This window comes from Triticum aestivum, chromosome 1D, assembly GCF_018294505.1.
Source record: "Triticum aestivum cultivar Chinese Spring chromosome 1D, IWGSC CS RefSeq v2.1, whole genome shotgun sequence".
Classification (NCBI taxonomy): Eukaryota; Viridiplantae; Streptophyta; class Magnoliopsida; order Poales; family Poaceae; genus Triticum; species Triticum aestivum.
In genome coordinates this window covers 110,075,220-110,090,358 of record NC_057796.1, presented here as the reverse complement: position 1 = coordinate 110,090,358, position 15,139 = coordinate 110,075,220, and the positions used below count along the sequence as shown (strand labels likewise).

General features: G+C 44.5%; 2 protein-coding genes across 3 annotated transcripts in view; both read right to left on the bottom strand.

Annotated features, from left to right (window-relative positions):
• Positions 1–3,060: 3,060 nt before the first annotated feature.
• LOC100037652 (fasciclin-like arabinogalactan protein 11) lies at positions 3,061–4,250 on the bottom strand. The gene has a single exon (XM_044584199.1). It carries the CDS (start codon positions 4,151–4,153, stop codon positions 3,362–3,364), a length of 792 nt encoding a protein of 263 aa, XP_044440134.1. The 5' UTR covers positions 4,154–4,250; the 3' UTR covers positions 3,061–3,361.
• Positions 4,251–5,655: 1,405 nt separating this feature from the next.
• Positions 5,656–15,139, bottom strand: part of LOC123180624 (probable E3 ubiquitin-protein ligase RHG1A) — a 10,124-nt gene continuing 640 nt past the window's right edge. The window contains exons 2-7 of one of the 2 annotated variants that reach the window (XM_044592703.1): positions 9,403–9,519; positions 8,624–9,313; positions 6,508–6,962; positions 6,321–6,419; positions 6,083–6,229; positions 5,656–5,984 (exon numbers count right to left, since the gene is read on the bottom strand). In XM_044592703.1, the coding sequence (XP_044448638.1) occupies positions 5,847–5,984; positions 6,083–6,229; positions 6,321–6,419; positions 6,508–6,962; positions 8,624–9,313; positions 9,403–9,484 (1,611 nt within the window). In that variant the 5' untranslated portion in view covers positions 9,485–9,519 and the 3' untranslated portion in view covers positions 5,656–5,846. The remainder of the gene's footprint in view (positions 5,985–6,082; positions 6,230–6,320; positions 6,420–6,507; positions 6,963–8,623; positions 9,314–9,402; positions 9,520–15,139) is intronic. The other variant, XM_044592704.1, reaches the window with a different exon arrangement.

The window sequence follows — 15,139 nt, the reverse complement described above, 5'->3', positions numbered from 1 at the left end:
ATATAAACCCCATCTTTTTATCCTCGATGGCAACAATACAATACGTGCCTCGCTACCCCTTCTGTCACTGGGTGAGGACACCGCAATATTGAACCCAAAACTAAGCACCTCTCCCATTGCAAGAAAAACAAATCTAGCTAGTTGGCCAAACAAAACCGATAGTTCGAAGAGAATTACAAAGATATCTTAATCATGCATAAAAGAGTTCAGAGAAGACTCAAATAATATTCATAGATAATCTGGTCATAAATCAACAATTCATCGGATCTCAACAAACGCACCACGAAAAAGTATTACATCGAAAGATCTCCAAGAACATCAAGGAGAACATTGTATTGAAGATAAAAGAGAGAGAAGAAGCTATCTAGCTACTAGCTATGGACCCGTAGGTCTGTGGTAAACTACTCACACATCATCGGTAGGACAGCAAGGTTGATGTAGAGGCCCTCCGTGATCAAACCCCCCTTCGGCAGATCGCCGGAAAAGGCCCCAAGGTGGGATCTCCAGGGAACAGAGGCTTGCAGCGGCGGAAAAGTATTTTGGTGGACGCTTCTAGTGGTTTGGGAATATTTGGGAATTTATAGCGCAAGAATTAGGGTTGGAGGACTCCCGAGGGGCCCACAAGCCCTCAGGGCGCCCCCGCCCCCCGGGGCGCGCCTGGCAGGCTTGTGGCCTCCTCGGGCATCTTTTGACCCCCCCCCCCTTTCCAAGCTCCGTGGATGTCTTCTGGTCCAAGAAAAATCATCGTAAAGTTTTATTCCGTTTGGACTCTGTTTGATATTCCTTTTCTGTAGAACTCAAAAACAAGGAAAAAACAGAAACTGGCACTGGGCTCTAAGTTAACAGGTTAGTCCCAAAAATAATATAAAATAGCATATTAATGCATATAAAACATCCAAAATAGATAATATAATAGCATGCAACAAACAAAAATTATAGATACGTTGGAGACGTATCAGGAGGCGATTGCCGCTTTTAAGCATGGCATCCACGACAAACGGCTCGCTCGAGACCTCGGGAAAGAAAGGCCTCGGTTAAAGGAGGCCCTCACACGTTTAGTGATCAAACAAAAAACATTCTACTCCTAATTTTATTTGTGTTTGTAGTCCATGATGCGTTTGAAAAACTAGGAATTATTATGTGTCTAATAATGTTGTTTGGCCTGACATCAAAAACAGGTGTGGTGGCTAATCCTAACAACTCTGAAGAAATGACAAATCTAGTGCAAGGATGGTGGGTTCGTTTACCCAAATGCTCTCTGAAGTGATCAAAGCGCCACACAGCTTGATGGGGTGAGTGTTCTCGAGACTAACACTAAAGGTGCAGGTCTCAGTCCAACGCTTCTTAACAAGCTCATGTTTGTCAGATGCTATTGTATGCAACTTCAGCCTGGGCGCCTTGTGTGCTTCTGTCTTCCCCTCCCCGGCATGGTCATCGGCGTGTTCTGAAGATGTCCACTCTTAGTCCTTGCATGTTGCTGAAACCTGCGCCATCCCCAACCCAGTCCCCGCTGAAGAAGATCAAGTTCGGAAAGGAGGTTGCTTCTGAAGTTTCGCTTGCTGAAGTGTTGTAGTTTGCATTTCGATGAGTTGAAGATGAGCTGGAAAATCCTGATGTATTTCTGAAAGTTCTCTTCTGCTCCCGAGCTTAAATGAGCTCGGGACGAACAGTTAAATCAAAAAGGGAAAAGGAAACAAAATTTAAAAAATTCTAAACTTTTTAACAAACTTCGACAAATGTTTTATTTGCTTGACAAATTTCATGACGAAATGGCATTAGTGGAAGTCGTGGCAAAAAAACAAAATCAGCACTCCAAAATGCTCTGTCAAGCCAAAGTGGAAACCCCGCCTACAGAATGGGTGCAGATTTGTGTTGACGCTGCTTTCTTGTGTAGTGGAGATAGTGGATGGGGAGTGTATTCTAAAGAGGAGGGAGGCGAAGTCATTTTTACAGATGCTGGTAGACTTGCGTGTCTCACAGATGCCCTTCATGCCGAATCTTTGGCCATGATAAATGCTATCAGGTTTGTTGAAGAGTTTGGTATGGGCCAAGTTATTTTCATCATGGTCTGCCTCTTGCTGAAGCTTGCGTTGGGATCAGTAACCTGGGACCATGCACCTCTTGGCATCCTCTTTCGAGAAGCTAAGTTCAAGCTACAAATGGACTTCGTAGATTATAAGATTGATGTTTGTTCTCATCTTTGTAATATCCCTGCTCATCTACTAGCCGGTTGTGGTTCGACGGCTATGATCGACAGCCAATGTATTTGGTTTACTAATCTTCGCCAAGATGTAAGTCGTGTTGTGGCCCGTGATATTTTCGGACCCACAAATTAATGGAATGCATGGTGTTTCACGTCAAAAAAAGCATTTTTTGGAGCATTGATTTTTTTTCCACGACTTTCAGGAATGTCCTTTCATGCTAAATGTACAAGCAGGCTGCACAAGCAAGAGATATCCTTAAATGACCTGGTCATTGGGAGATTAGAAGCCAACTGGCAAATTTCTTTAGCTCTACTAGCAAGGCTCAGATAACCGTTAGACACATTCCCAAGGAGCTTAATAGTAGGGCTCACAACAATGCGGCTAGAGCATACTTCTCAGAATCAAATACTAGTCCTACAATGGTTTGTAAAAGCAGGTCTCACTCGGTTGATCACTGTCCTACGCTTCTGAAGCTAGGCAATCTGAACATCAGACATTGTAAAATCATGGTTGTAACTTGTTCTTCAGATTAATGCATAGGCGCCTAAGGCGCCACTTCTTTGTCCTAAAAAAAATTGTAGAAGTTTACCGCAAAAGAATCAGAATTTTTTTGAATTTTTTACTATTACTACATTTTTATTTACTGTTCATAAGAAAGTATTTGAGCTCGCGAGCAAATACTCCGCTCTAAGTTTGAGAACCCCTGCTGCCTTAAGTAATGTTGAAGACCGTGGATTTAACTGTTTTTCTCTATATCAAGAGGTGGTTGATGTAACTTTTTTTAACACGGTTGATGTAACTGTTTGAGACCGTGGATTGGGTGGTTTCATCGTTTAATTGAACCCGATTCTCAAAAAAAGAAGAAAAACGTTTAATTGAACCCCGGGTGGCGCCCAGCGTACACTCAATATTGCTACTTTGCTACAAGAGGAAAATACTGACCGAAACGTTACGATGCTTCAGCAAATACAAGGATCATACTGAAAAAACATAAACAAAACGAAGAACAACACACCGAAGAAAAACATAAACATAAAAAATATCGGTTACCGAACGATTCGAGCACCTCTCGTCTCTCGAGTCTCGACGAAGAAAAGGGAAAATCAAAACATCCAACGCATGGCAACATCCGACTGTCCGCCACTCTTCCTCGATCGTCACATGCCACACCACGCGGCCGCAACGGCGATGGCCACCATGCAGAGACGGCCGCCGAGGCCCCGCATCTCCCGGGGCGCCGCCGCGGACGCCGTGGCTGTATCGGCCACCGGCGCGTCGGCCACCGCCACCGGCCCGGCCTTCTTCTTGTCCTTGTCCGCCGCCGGCGACGGCGCGGGCGCGGGCGCGGGCACGGGCGGCCCGTAGAGCGCCCACGGCAGCAGCACCTTGTCCACCTGGTACACCACCAGCCTGTCGCCGGTGTAGAGCGTGCCGTCGACGGAGGCGTTGACGACGCCGGTGGAGATGTTCACCCTCCCGCCGCCGTCCGACGTGACGTTGAGCGGGTACTTCCCCCTGCCGGTGTCGCCGGCCTGCGTGCGCAGCGGGTTGCTCACCGTGTCGAACTGCGCCATGGGGAGCAGCTGGGAGACCACGTGGAACTGCACCAGCGACGTCTTCTGTTGGTCGGAGAGGGAGTTGAGGGTGCCGGACTTGAGCGCAGTGAAGGCGTTGTCCGGCGGCGCGAAGACAGTGAGACCGCCGCCGGATGAGGCCTTGCCCTTGAGCTGGGTGTCGATCTGCTCCTCCTCCTGGGTGGACTGCAGCAGCTGGAGGAACTTGGTGAACTGCCCGGCCTTGGTCAGCACCGCCTTGATCGTCTTCGGGGCAGCCGCCGCTGGAGCCGGCGCGGCCGCCACCGCCTGGCCACGAGCCGACGGAGCGGCTGCGGACAGGGAGAGGAGCACGAGGAGAAAGGTGGCCGTCATGGATCGCATATGCGCCTCCATTGCTTTGTGCTGCTTGTTCTTTGTGTGATGCTACTGCGTGCTTGGCTACGCTATATATGGTGGTGCAATTGAGATGTCATTAATGGAAGTGGGATCCGCAGGTTAATCATGGCGATGCTGTACGTAAGGTGAGATGGAAGTAGATCGGGCCATCGAGGAATGGATGGAACATTAACAGGTGGATTGCCTAGGTTGCTTCTTGGGGCAGCTAAGTGCTGATTAATGAATGGGGTTTTGATTAATCCGTCTGCTAATCTTCGTTTGGATGCAATATTCATAATTCTCAGTCACTTAAAACTGCACATAGTAATACTGAAAGTGTGTAATTTGCAATTTCTAAATCAATACTATCGGAAACAAGTCAGGTTTGATGTGTTTCATCTCCCTCTCTAATGCTGCGTTTGAAAGTGCGGTGGATTCTCTTAATTAATCCCATTTGCTCCGTCCGTCTTTTCCTATTTTAGTGTTTCTTTACATACTTTTGTGCTTAATTTTCATAGTATATAACACATCTACGTGTTTGGTAGATTGCATCAAGCCCAACCAAATTGTAATGTGCTAAATCTGAGTTGTTTGGCTGTGTGACACTCACGAAAAAACTAATCCGCGTGAAACTCAAAGCACTCCTTAGTCAGGCCGCCAGGAATGCTTAAATTTGGCCGTTTTCCTAGACGCGGGTACGGGCTAGTGCAATTTCGACACTACAGATAAATGCAAGCGAACAAACGACATACGAAACATGACGGAAAGCATGCATACCCTCGAACAGGCTTCGCCTCCTTAGCAACCGCGAACAGACGGAGTAAGTTTTAGTTAGTACTCCCTCCGTTTTAAAATAAGTGTCTCAAGCCTAGTACAATTTTATATTAGAGTTAGTACAAAGTTGAGACACTTATTTTGGGACGGAGGGAGTAGTATAATGTAATCAACGCATGGAAAAGCGTGCAAGATTCAACCCTGAAAAAAAAACAGAAGTGTGCAAGATTCAAAATGAAGGGTTGGGATCTCATCTTCTCGTCGATATATAATTGAGATGAATCCCTGAGGGGGCATAACGACTGCTTATCTTGGGACAGCGATCGATCCATCGTTGGCTGGAAGATCGCACTCAGCCGTGCACCTCGAAGCTGTAAGGCGAGCAATTATCTCACGTCTCTCACGTGAGGACATCCTTTGGGGCCGTCTGATCACATGCCATGGCCATCACCACATGAGTTCACCACCTGGAGATGATGCCAACACCGGACCCAACCATCTGGGTCAGGAGGGTGGTGCATCCATCACCCATGGAAGGCATGAAGAAATTAGAAGCAAGCTACCCGATGAACTCGGACGTAATATCACCGATTCCGAACACCCAACCGTCCCGTTTGCTAGCAGAGGCGAAGCTGGCAGGACAACAACCTCCTAACGGCCGGCTGCTCAATCATAAGAAACACGACATGTCAACAGAAAAAAAAAATGGACATCTTGCGAGTAGATAATTACTGGGGATCAGAGGCTTTGGATAACTAATCGATAACTTGCTTAAAGATTCATACTTACATCGGGCACGATGTTTTGAGTTCACAAAACAATCCTAACTTTAGGACTTTAATTATTATTTACACAGACAACTTGAGCAGCACAATGAGCAGATATAACTGAAATTCCTGAACTAGGATAAATGTGGAGGGGCGCACTACTTGGTCCCTCAGGTGGTTTCATTTGCGGCGTCGGCTTTACAAACCGGGCAGGCGTTCTTCACCTCCAGCCACTTCTTGATGCAGCCCGCATGGAAGTCATGCCCACATTTCAGCTTCCCAAGGGAGTCCTTGTGCTTGTATTCCTCCTACAGCAAGTGCATGCGGATGAGAACAAACTTACCAAACCAGGAATACAGTGCAACGAAATTGTTGGCAATTATGATACCAAGGAGTGTCATCTTACCAGGCAAATTATGCACCTTTCCTTGTCTTGATCATTCTGTGTACGGGCAGAATTACGACAGGCTAGCTCCATCACGCAGCCTGAGATTTTTTCGTCAGCCAGGCCAGTGTTTACATTGCCAATTCGTTCTTCCAACGCCAGGAGCTCCTGTACATGACAATATCAAAAGTTTACATCTGTTCAACATTTTGATGCAGCTGTAGGCTATAAGAAGAGCCTAAACTAATTTGCTCCTTACCTCATAGCTCATGTCATCAATGTCCAGTCTCATGTCCCAGTGAGGATCTAATGCTTCTCTAGATTCGTGGATGACCAACTGGTCCAGCATCATAAAACGCTTCAAAGAGAGTGCAACTAAATTAGATGCAAGTTCAAAATGTATAGAATGTTGGAACAATTACAAGAAAAACTAAACATATAACTACCTCAGCTGCCGATCTTCCTAGGTTATTCTCCTCGATCATCAAAGGATGAAAGCAATGATAGGAATCCCTCATCCTTCTACTCCTTGCACTACCACCATGCCCCACAGAGACGTGCCTTGGCTGTCTAAAAGATGCAGCAGCTTCGGCATGTAATGGCTGGACACTTGATGATGCTGCAGCGGTAGCAGGAGGATAGCTGGGCATGGCAGGTTGATAGCGAGGGTTAGCAGGCTCACACCGAACTGCTCCAGAGTTGGAAGAAGTTGTAAAAGCTGGCGGTGGATAATTGTGGCCAGCGTTATGATGAACTGGTCTAGGAGTGTATCCAATGCGAGCAAATGGTGCACCGTCAGAAGAACCAGGAAGTGGTGGCACAGGAGCACTTATGTTGGTGCTCTGTGGAGCAGGATAGAATGGCCTCTCTCTGAATGCTATGCCAGTGCTTCCATCTGTCCCTGGAGAATGATATAAAAAGTTCTTAGCTTCTTTGATGACAAATCTTTACTAGTGTCAAATTCCAAGAGAATGGGATACCACCAACCCATATTACAATTAACTGGAATAGAGTAGATATTAACTGGTGAAAGTCCTATGCTTGAAACTAGTGGTATGACACGATAGTCTGAGAACTGAGCAATAAGCTCAGTGGTTTGGGGCCACTGTGTGCGCCCTAAGGGTGTTTTTGGTAGCATGTATGACGGGTGTATAGGCCAAAAAGTTCCCTATCCAACCCACTTTTGCTTGTTTGGTAGGGTGTATGGGCTCACTTGGGCTATGCCCATCTGATCCAAAAAAGGGCCTCAGCATAGCTCAGTCGAAGCACCCCAGACAGGCCAGCCGGGTCGAGCGAGGCAGAGAACGCACACGAGAAAATTCTCCCCCCGACCCACGTTGCTCGAACGACCAGCTCTCCCCCTGCCCTTGAGCGACCCCCTCCCCCCTCCCTAGCCGCGAGCTCTCCTGATCTAGCCTCCAGCGACCGCCTAGCTACCCCGCCGCCGGTCCCCGTCCTTCTTCAACCTCTCCACCGCCCCTGCTGAAGGCGTCTACCTCGCCGCCGCCCCGCCCCTGCGCCTGGCCGGTTCTCCACTCTCTGCCGGCCCCCGCCCCTGCTCCTGGCCGGCCTTCAACTCGCCGCTGCCGCCCCTGCAGGCTGTCGCCGCCGGGAGACGTAGCAGATCCGCCCCCTCCTTCCCTTCCTCCGCTCTCCTCCTCCCTTCCCCTTCCCCTACCCCCCTCCTTCCTGCCTCGGCTCAGGAGCCGTGACCAGGGACGCCCTTGTTGCTGTACAGAAGACAGAGCCTAGTACGCTTAATTGGAATATGATAATTTGATTTTATTTACTGTCTATCTTCTGTACAGAGAGCCTACTATGGTTTGGACAAAAAAATTATAGCTGAAATGATGTTGTAGTCAATTACTTCTGTTGAAACTGATGTTGGAATGAGTTACTTTTGGTGATATGATGATGCTTCATTGCTGAAATAATGTCTCTGTTTTATTTCTCGAATTGTTTAGATTATCTCACCGAACATAAGGCAAAAAATCCGTTCATGCAGCCTACCTCATACAGGCTACCAAACACAGTCTCAGCACACCATGTGTTGTCTGATGCAGGCTACCAAACACAGTCTCAGCTCAGCATGCGTGAGTACATACATTGCTACCAAACAGCTGCAGTTGCATGTACTCAGCATGTCTCAAAGGGGAACAACTATGCTAGGGTGGGAATAGCTACCAAACACACCCTAAGCTTCCCTGGGTGTGATCCCTGTGGGATGAATAAACCAGTATTTCTCACCTCCAACTTAGGAATTAGAATGCACAGAGAAGGCTTTTCCTCCGTCACGTCTATTTTTTGTAAATGTTACTCCCTCTGTAAAGTAATATAAGACGTTTAGATCACCAGTTTAGTGATCTATAAATGTCTTATATTACTTTACAGAGGGAGTATATCGGTATACAAAGAGCTATTCTGTCCAAACATGTAAGATATGATCATTTCACCTGACTACCCAAAAGTCTGTACCAAATCTTAGCAGAAGTAGAACACTATGAAAACACATCAGATTAGAAGCATGGCTATAGGGCTTGAACAGCAGAAGTTGAAACTAACCTGGAGGAACAATTCTGGGAGGTAGAGATAAAGGAGCTCTTTCCCGCTGTACTGGTGCACCAAAAGGAGCATTTGCATTTGGATGGTATGGTGGCACATGAACACTGCTTGATGGGCAAGCTGTAGACGAATTATATTCCGAATGGATAGAACTATGATCATGGCGTCCCCTCACATTCCTCTGAGATCCTTCATGATTAAGAAACTGATGATCGTTCCAGTGGCTGGAACCCATGTTTGAACTTATTTGTGGAGGGCAGGTTTCACGAGTAGGAACAGGATTCAGGGGCATGTAACCAGAGATCTGATTATTGGAAGAACTGCCAGGATAATAGCCTCCAGCACTTATACCATCCACAGGATGAGTGATGGGATTTCTCCGCTTCGGTGCAACCCTTCTGTCATCCACATGGACTCCAGGAATAAAACTATCCTCGGATCTACGTGGATAGCTTAAAGAAGGCACATGTTGAGTATTGTATGGTGCATAGCTGCTACTAGAGCTTCCAGCAGGAGGATAACCAGCATGGGAGGCATGCAAGGTTCCAGGGGCTCCAATCTGCTGACCATAAGACTGACCAGTGTAGCTTGAGGATGGAAGTTCATTAGATCTCACAGTTGTAACCCCATAACCTGATGGTCCCGCTCCATTAGGTGCATCACCTCTAGGATGCACAAATAACTTTTGACCTGAGATAAACAGGGTACAACTAAATGAGTTCACCAAAACTGAGATACATGAATAAAAAAAAAACAGTTTGCTAGTTAAGTCCATGTACCAAAAGGCGGAGGTTCATTACGTGGCTGGTTCGTACGATCCATTCTTGACATCTGGGAATTGTGATAATGATGCCCAGCCATGACTCATGTACAGTCTGATCAGATGTTTGCTTAATCTGGAAATTTTGAGGCACAGTATTAGTACTTCAGCTAATCAAGTTGCAGCTGCAAATGGGATAACATTTATAAGAAGTGAGTGCATGAAGCATCACAAATGCATAAACTTAAGGGACAAAATACAAGCATTTCAGACCTTAGAACTGTGGGAAGTGAGATTAGAGTCACACGGATCTGAGATAATCAAAGCCAAATGATTCATCAAATGGCAATGCAGTTACTTAATTGGGCATTATAGCTCACCATCACAAGGATCACTGAGTTGGAAAATACGATCCAGATATCCAATATATAACTATTGACATGTCCTCAGATACCACATGTCATCCTTATACTAGACGATATTTTCCCATTTATATGGCTTTGAAACTGTACTGAGCTAATTTCCTCTATTCAATGTGGCTGAATACATCAGAAGCCAAAGCAAAAGAACTCAAACTGTGCTGAGATGATAAAGCCAGAGCAAATTTTGACAACAAAATATGAATTGTGTTTTTAAACCAGAGAAAGCAATATCAATGGTTTTGTACCAATCAGTTAAGGTACAGTTACTGCTGGAAAAACTGCACTATTGCTCAAGTTAAGTATCAGAGTATAATGACAGCCAAGGTCGTGGCAGCACCAGGGGTAAGAAAATAACAACAGACTACATGACTGGTTAAAACAATCTGAAGTTACATCTTTTGGAACTTTATATTAATGGCATCTGAATGATCGGCATATTTTTAGAACTAATTTGCAGTATATCCATATGATGCTGACAATGCTGCTCCAGCTGCAGACTATCCATCTTACATATTACATCTACAATCCATGTCAAAGTTCCACAGATAAATTTTACTTGCAGCCATGGTAGAACTTTGGTTGCATTCAAAGATAATGAAAGATGGTGGAGGATAGAAACTTGTAATGAAACAAAGTGCAGTCAGTTAAAGTGATAACTTCAAGAAAATGTCGCTCGCATGCATGTATATTTTAGTGATTATTTGTGAGCAAATTATTAAAGCAAATCTGTTTCTTTTTCTGGAATGTAAACAAATCTGGTTGAAGATATTTTGACTTCATACTAAAGTCAAAAACAATGGATAGTATTAGGATTGTGTCACAATGTTTACAATTTCATATGATTATATTTCCAACTTCATACAGGATAAGTAGCATGAGGATAACATTTGTCTTTTAACGAAGTGATAGAGCACATGATATCAGTATATATACAATGGATAGTATTAGGATTGTGTCACAAACAAATTTCCTGTACTTTTGAGTAAGAAGCAAGAAAAACAGCCTTCTGATTTACATTTTGCCATGACATGTAAGAAAGATAACACCCGAACCTCTGGCGAGCACTCGGTAAATAATTTCAAACAGCGTAAACCTATGGCAAGCATTGCGAAAAATGATAACACAACAAGTAGCCAAAGAAGTTGAAACAGATTACTGATTTTTTTTTTGTGACAGCACTCTTCCAATAGTACAGTTATCATTTACATTCTAGGAGCATAAGAATGATCTGACTGAAAATTCAATCTTTACATAGCATGAGATGAGCTCTTGTCATAATGAGCTACATCAAGGGGAGACATGGATAGTGTACATAATACTATAAAAAGGTAAAATAATTGGATGTCTAAGACATAAGGGTAATGCTAGCTATCAGCTCCAGACGAGCCGGAAAATATCGTCAAGGCAGTGGACATAACATGTCAGGTAGAAACATGGCCCATTTAAATAGATAACGTATGTGTCATGTTGGTTCCTCCATGAAGCTGGTGTGCCCTTTTGTTCTGCTTATATGTAGATGCATCTTGTTTCCAACATCAATTGATTTATGTTTGACTAGCCTTTCTCTCCTTTCATTTTCCGATCAAATGGCTATCTGCGAATACATTCTCTCAACGCAATAACTGAGCTTGTTTCAAGGGTCCACCTACCCTCATCACAGCAAGTTCTACGTCTTAAGCTGATTTCTTCTTGGAAAAGCACCTTCAGATCAACTACTTTGGTAGGAACCATTAGGTCTTACGTTCCTTTTCCAGATTTTACACCCATCTATTGGTAAATTAACCATCCAAACCATGACAAGCAAATTGATGGTTCTTGTATGAAGTGCATGCTTGCACTGCTCCAATTAATACTCCAATTGATCATGAAATCCTTCTATGCAGGTTAACAATGGGCACTGGTTCATATACCATCACCAACGTACTTAGTCCATGAAGTTCATGGAACACACCACAGTAGTCTAAACATACTATGTGCTAAGTGTGGCAGCAGTTAGGTATAATTTTCCAGTTCCCAGAAGAGGCACCACTTCCAGAAACCGCATTGGAAGGCCTGACTTGTATGCTTAAGATCTTGCGATAGGTATCACCTTCCCTCACCCTAAGGACAAAATACATTGAGCGTATGCTCTTTCTGAGGCTAAATAGGTCCTCAAATCACATGTCAACTGAAGAGCTCTTCCATTTGACTGCAGCAGTTAGCACATAGCACTTGCAAAATGAATCAAGGAGCCCAATGCGCCCAATTGTTTGACCTTAATGTGAGCTTGATTTTGGTAAATCAAGAAGTCAAGCAAGAAAATAAAATTTTCCTTTACTTCGCAGGATCAACTAGTACCTGCAATATTATTAGTAGCTCAGTCCAGATGAAAAGGTATTAACGCACAGGGAAACAAAACTTTTTTGACTATACTAATATTTCGAAGGATCCAAAGCTATCATCCTCCACAATAAATAAACTTCCCTAGATTCACAACTTAGTAGGAACAGCAAATAAACTGGAGGAGTTAGAGAAAGAAAGGCCAACAAGAACCCATCAAAGCTAAAGGCAAGGTAGTATGAATAGTTGTACCCGTGGAAAGGGTTTGTGACCACGAAAAAGGTGGCAGCACCCATGGAATAAAGTTTAGCACGAGGCTAGCTTCCTACTTAGTTGTCGGCTTAAATCTGTAACTATATTATTTCTCAAACTATTCACTAACCTGGGTACCAGGCCATCAGATAATTGGAGGAAACGGCAATTGCTTACCCAACCTAATTCCCACAATTGCCCAAGTTGAAGTCAAACAAACAACGAAACGTAATCATGGCCCCAAATATTGAACTCCAACTCTAACAAATCTTAATCGCTGCTTTGAAGAATGTGGCTATTTTGGAAGCCGAATCTCACTATAACCTGCATTTCCACCATAAGAAATAACGGTTTGTGTGCCATTTCTGACTATATAAAATACTTTATAGATAGTGTTTAAAACATCAAAAATAAATACCTGAAGATGCAGCAAGTGATGTAGAATTTCATGCATAATCATCAAAGGGAAGGACACCAGTGGTGTGCTCTTAACATATAAAGCATTTCTGCCTCTAAGAATAAGCAGAGGCTGTACAACTTGTATGCTCTGTTGGGTGGAACTTATACACAACCAGTGTCCATGGCACAATGGAAGAGTACCTTCCATGATCTAACGGTAGTAGGATCACACGATGAAGGTACACTTGAAGGCTGAGATCTAGCACGGGTTATACATATCACATGATCTTTTTCTTGTGATCATAGAGATAGCATAAACTATATTTCCATTATATAAATTTAGATGCAGCATTCTTACTCTCCATTCTCACATATACAAGAAATTGTGACCGCTAACCTGATTTTTGAGCAACAAAAATCAAACATAAATGATCAAAATTCAGATAGCTCGTATTAAATAGTGCGTGGATGGTTTTAGATTGAAAATTGGAGCATATTTTTACTGGTTGCTGTTATCCAGGAAAAAAACTGCTAGCAAAAAACAAATAAATAGAAACAAAAAGATTTTTAGGTAGGAATCAAGAAAGTTTCCAAGGGCTTTAGTGGGCAGGTCAAATACATACAGGTTTCATGAACTGAAAAGAGTAGGAACTAAGAAGAATGGTGAAAAAGATACTGAACTCGTCAAACATGATCAACTAGCCATTCTATCTGGCAGCATCAACTGAATAATGGACCTGGTAATCTAAGAAGCACCGATACGGCAAAACTTGCCCATTGGCTGTCGTGACACTGCAGGATACGAGGATACGCCAGGATACGCATATCCCATAGTATCCCACAATTTGCAAATAAAAAATTAAAAAATACAGGGACACAGCTGGGATACGTGCATGATACATTGGGGACGGTCGGCCAAAAAACAGCTACAGCCCAATACCAAACCCTGTTTTGCAGGTGTCGCATGCACGCTCTCCACAAAAGAACGAGCTGCCCCCAGCCTCCCAGGCAGCAGCAAATGGGCCGCCACCGCCGCCGCCTGGACTCACTACTGCCACCGTCGACTCTACCAGCGACTGCTACCCAGCTGTAGCAGCCTCTCCTCTCAACGGCAGGTAACCCAAGTTCCCAATCCCAGCAGCCTCTCCTCGACCTTTTCATCTTTTTTCTGATTTTCTTCCATTGAGCTGCTGCTGCTGGGCGCTGGCTGCCGCTGCTCTTTGAATGCTTGATCTGCTGCTGCTTGCTACCTATGTTGTGCTGCTCTTTGAATCCTTGTGCTGCTGCTGCTCGCTTGACCTTGAATGCTTGTGCTACTGTTGAATGATTGCTACTTGGCTGCTTGCTGTTAGGTAGCATGGCATCTGGGAGCGCCACCGCCGGTAGGCAATCGTCTGTAGGTGAGAGTGAAGGGCGGCCTGGTCCTGGTGCTGTAGATCCTTAGTATCCTCTTCCTCTGTATTCCCAGATAGGGGTAGTATTTCTCATTAATTTTGTCTTAACTGTATATTACATGACATATTTTTTATTTTATTTTATAATATACTCGCTGTGTTCCCGAATGGATGATTTTGGAAAATGCCGTATCCTGTGTTCCCGACAGGGACTCCCCGTATGCGTATCGCCGTGTCTCCGTCCCCGTATTCGTGCTTCTTAGTGGATAATGGCCAACCTACCGAAGGATATAATAGATGCGATGGTTCAAAGAGACGGCCATTGGGCGAGTAATGACCAATTGACCATTCACAGCACAGCATGTGTTGACATCAACCAGTTTTGAGTTACAAACAAGAGACAATACAAGCCTGGCCGCCTGGGTAGTGAGGTTGGAATGGATTAGGAGCATTCATGTTTACAGAGCCTGTTTTTTCCTGGCACAACTAGCCCGATCTTAAAAGCTCGGTCTAATTCTAATTGGGTCATTGAACCAACCAGAAGTCAGACTGAAGGCCTGACGTCAAGTAGTGAAGGAACACATGGCCAGAATCAGAAGCTGAAGCATGATATTGCTCTTTGACAGCATTCTGTTTCCCCAAAAGATCATAAAAGGTACCATGGTGAAAATACAGGGTCAAGAGCGAGGAGACTGCTACGGTACAATCAAGCAAGTATCATGCCAAGTCAACTGTACCAACCAAAGGTGATCACAGTTCACAGCTTGTATGAGATCAACGAGTCGAGGGTACAGAACCAAACAAGCTGTGACAGAGAGATTACAGCACATTAAGAGGGGGACATTGCGCATTCACGGAGACCGACCCTGACTCCCAGCCTAAATCGCACGATCACAGGAGCTCAGCACAGTCCGGGAGCAGAATCAACCAATCGTACCGCCTAAAACCACGCTCATCCCGTCAATTAAAA

Bases quoted from the DNA above. Each gene is read 5' to 3' on its own strand.
- LOC100037652 (XM_044584199.1), bottom strand. From the start codon at position 4,153: ATGGAGGCGCATATGCGATCCATGACGGCCACCTTTCTCCTCGTGCTC.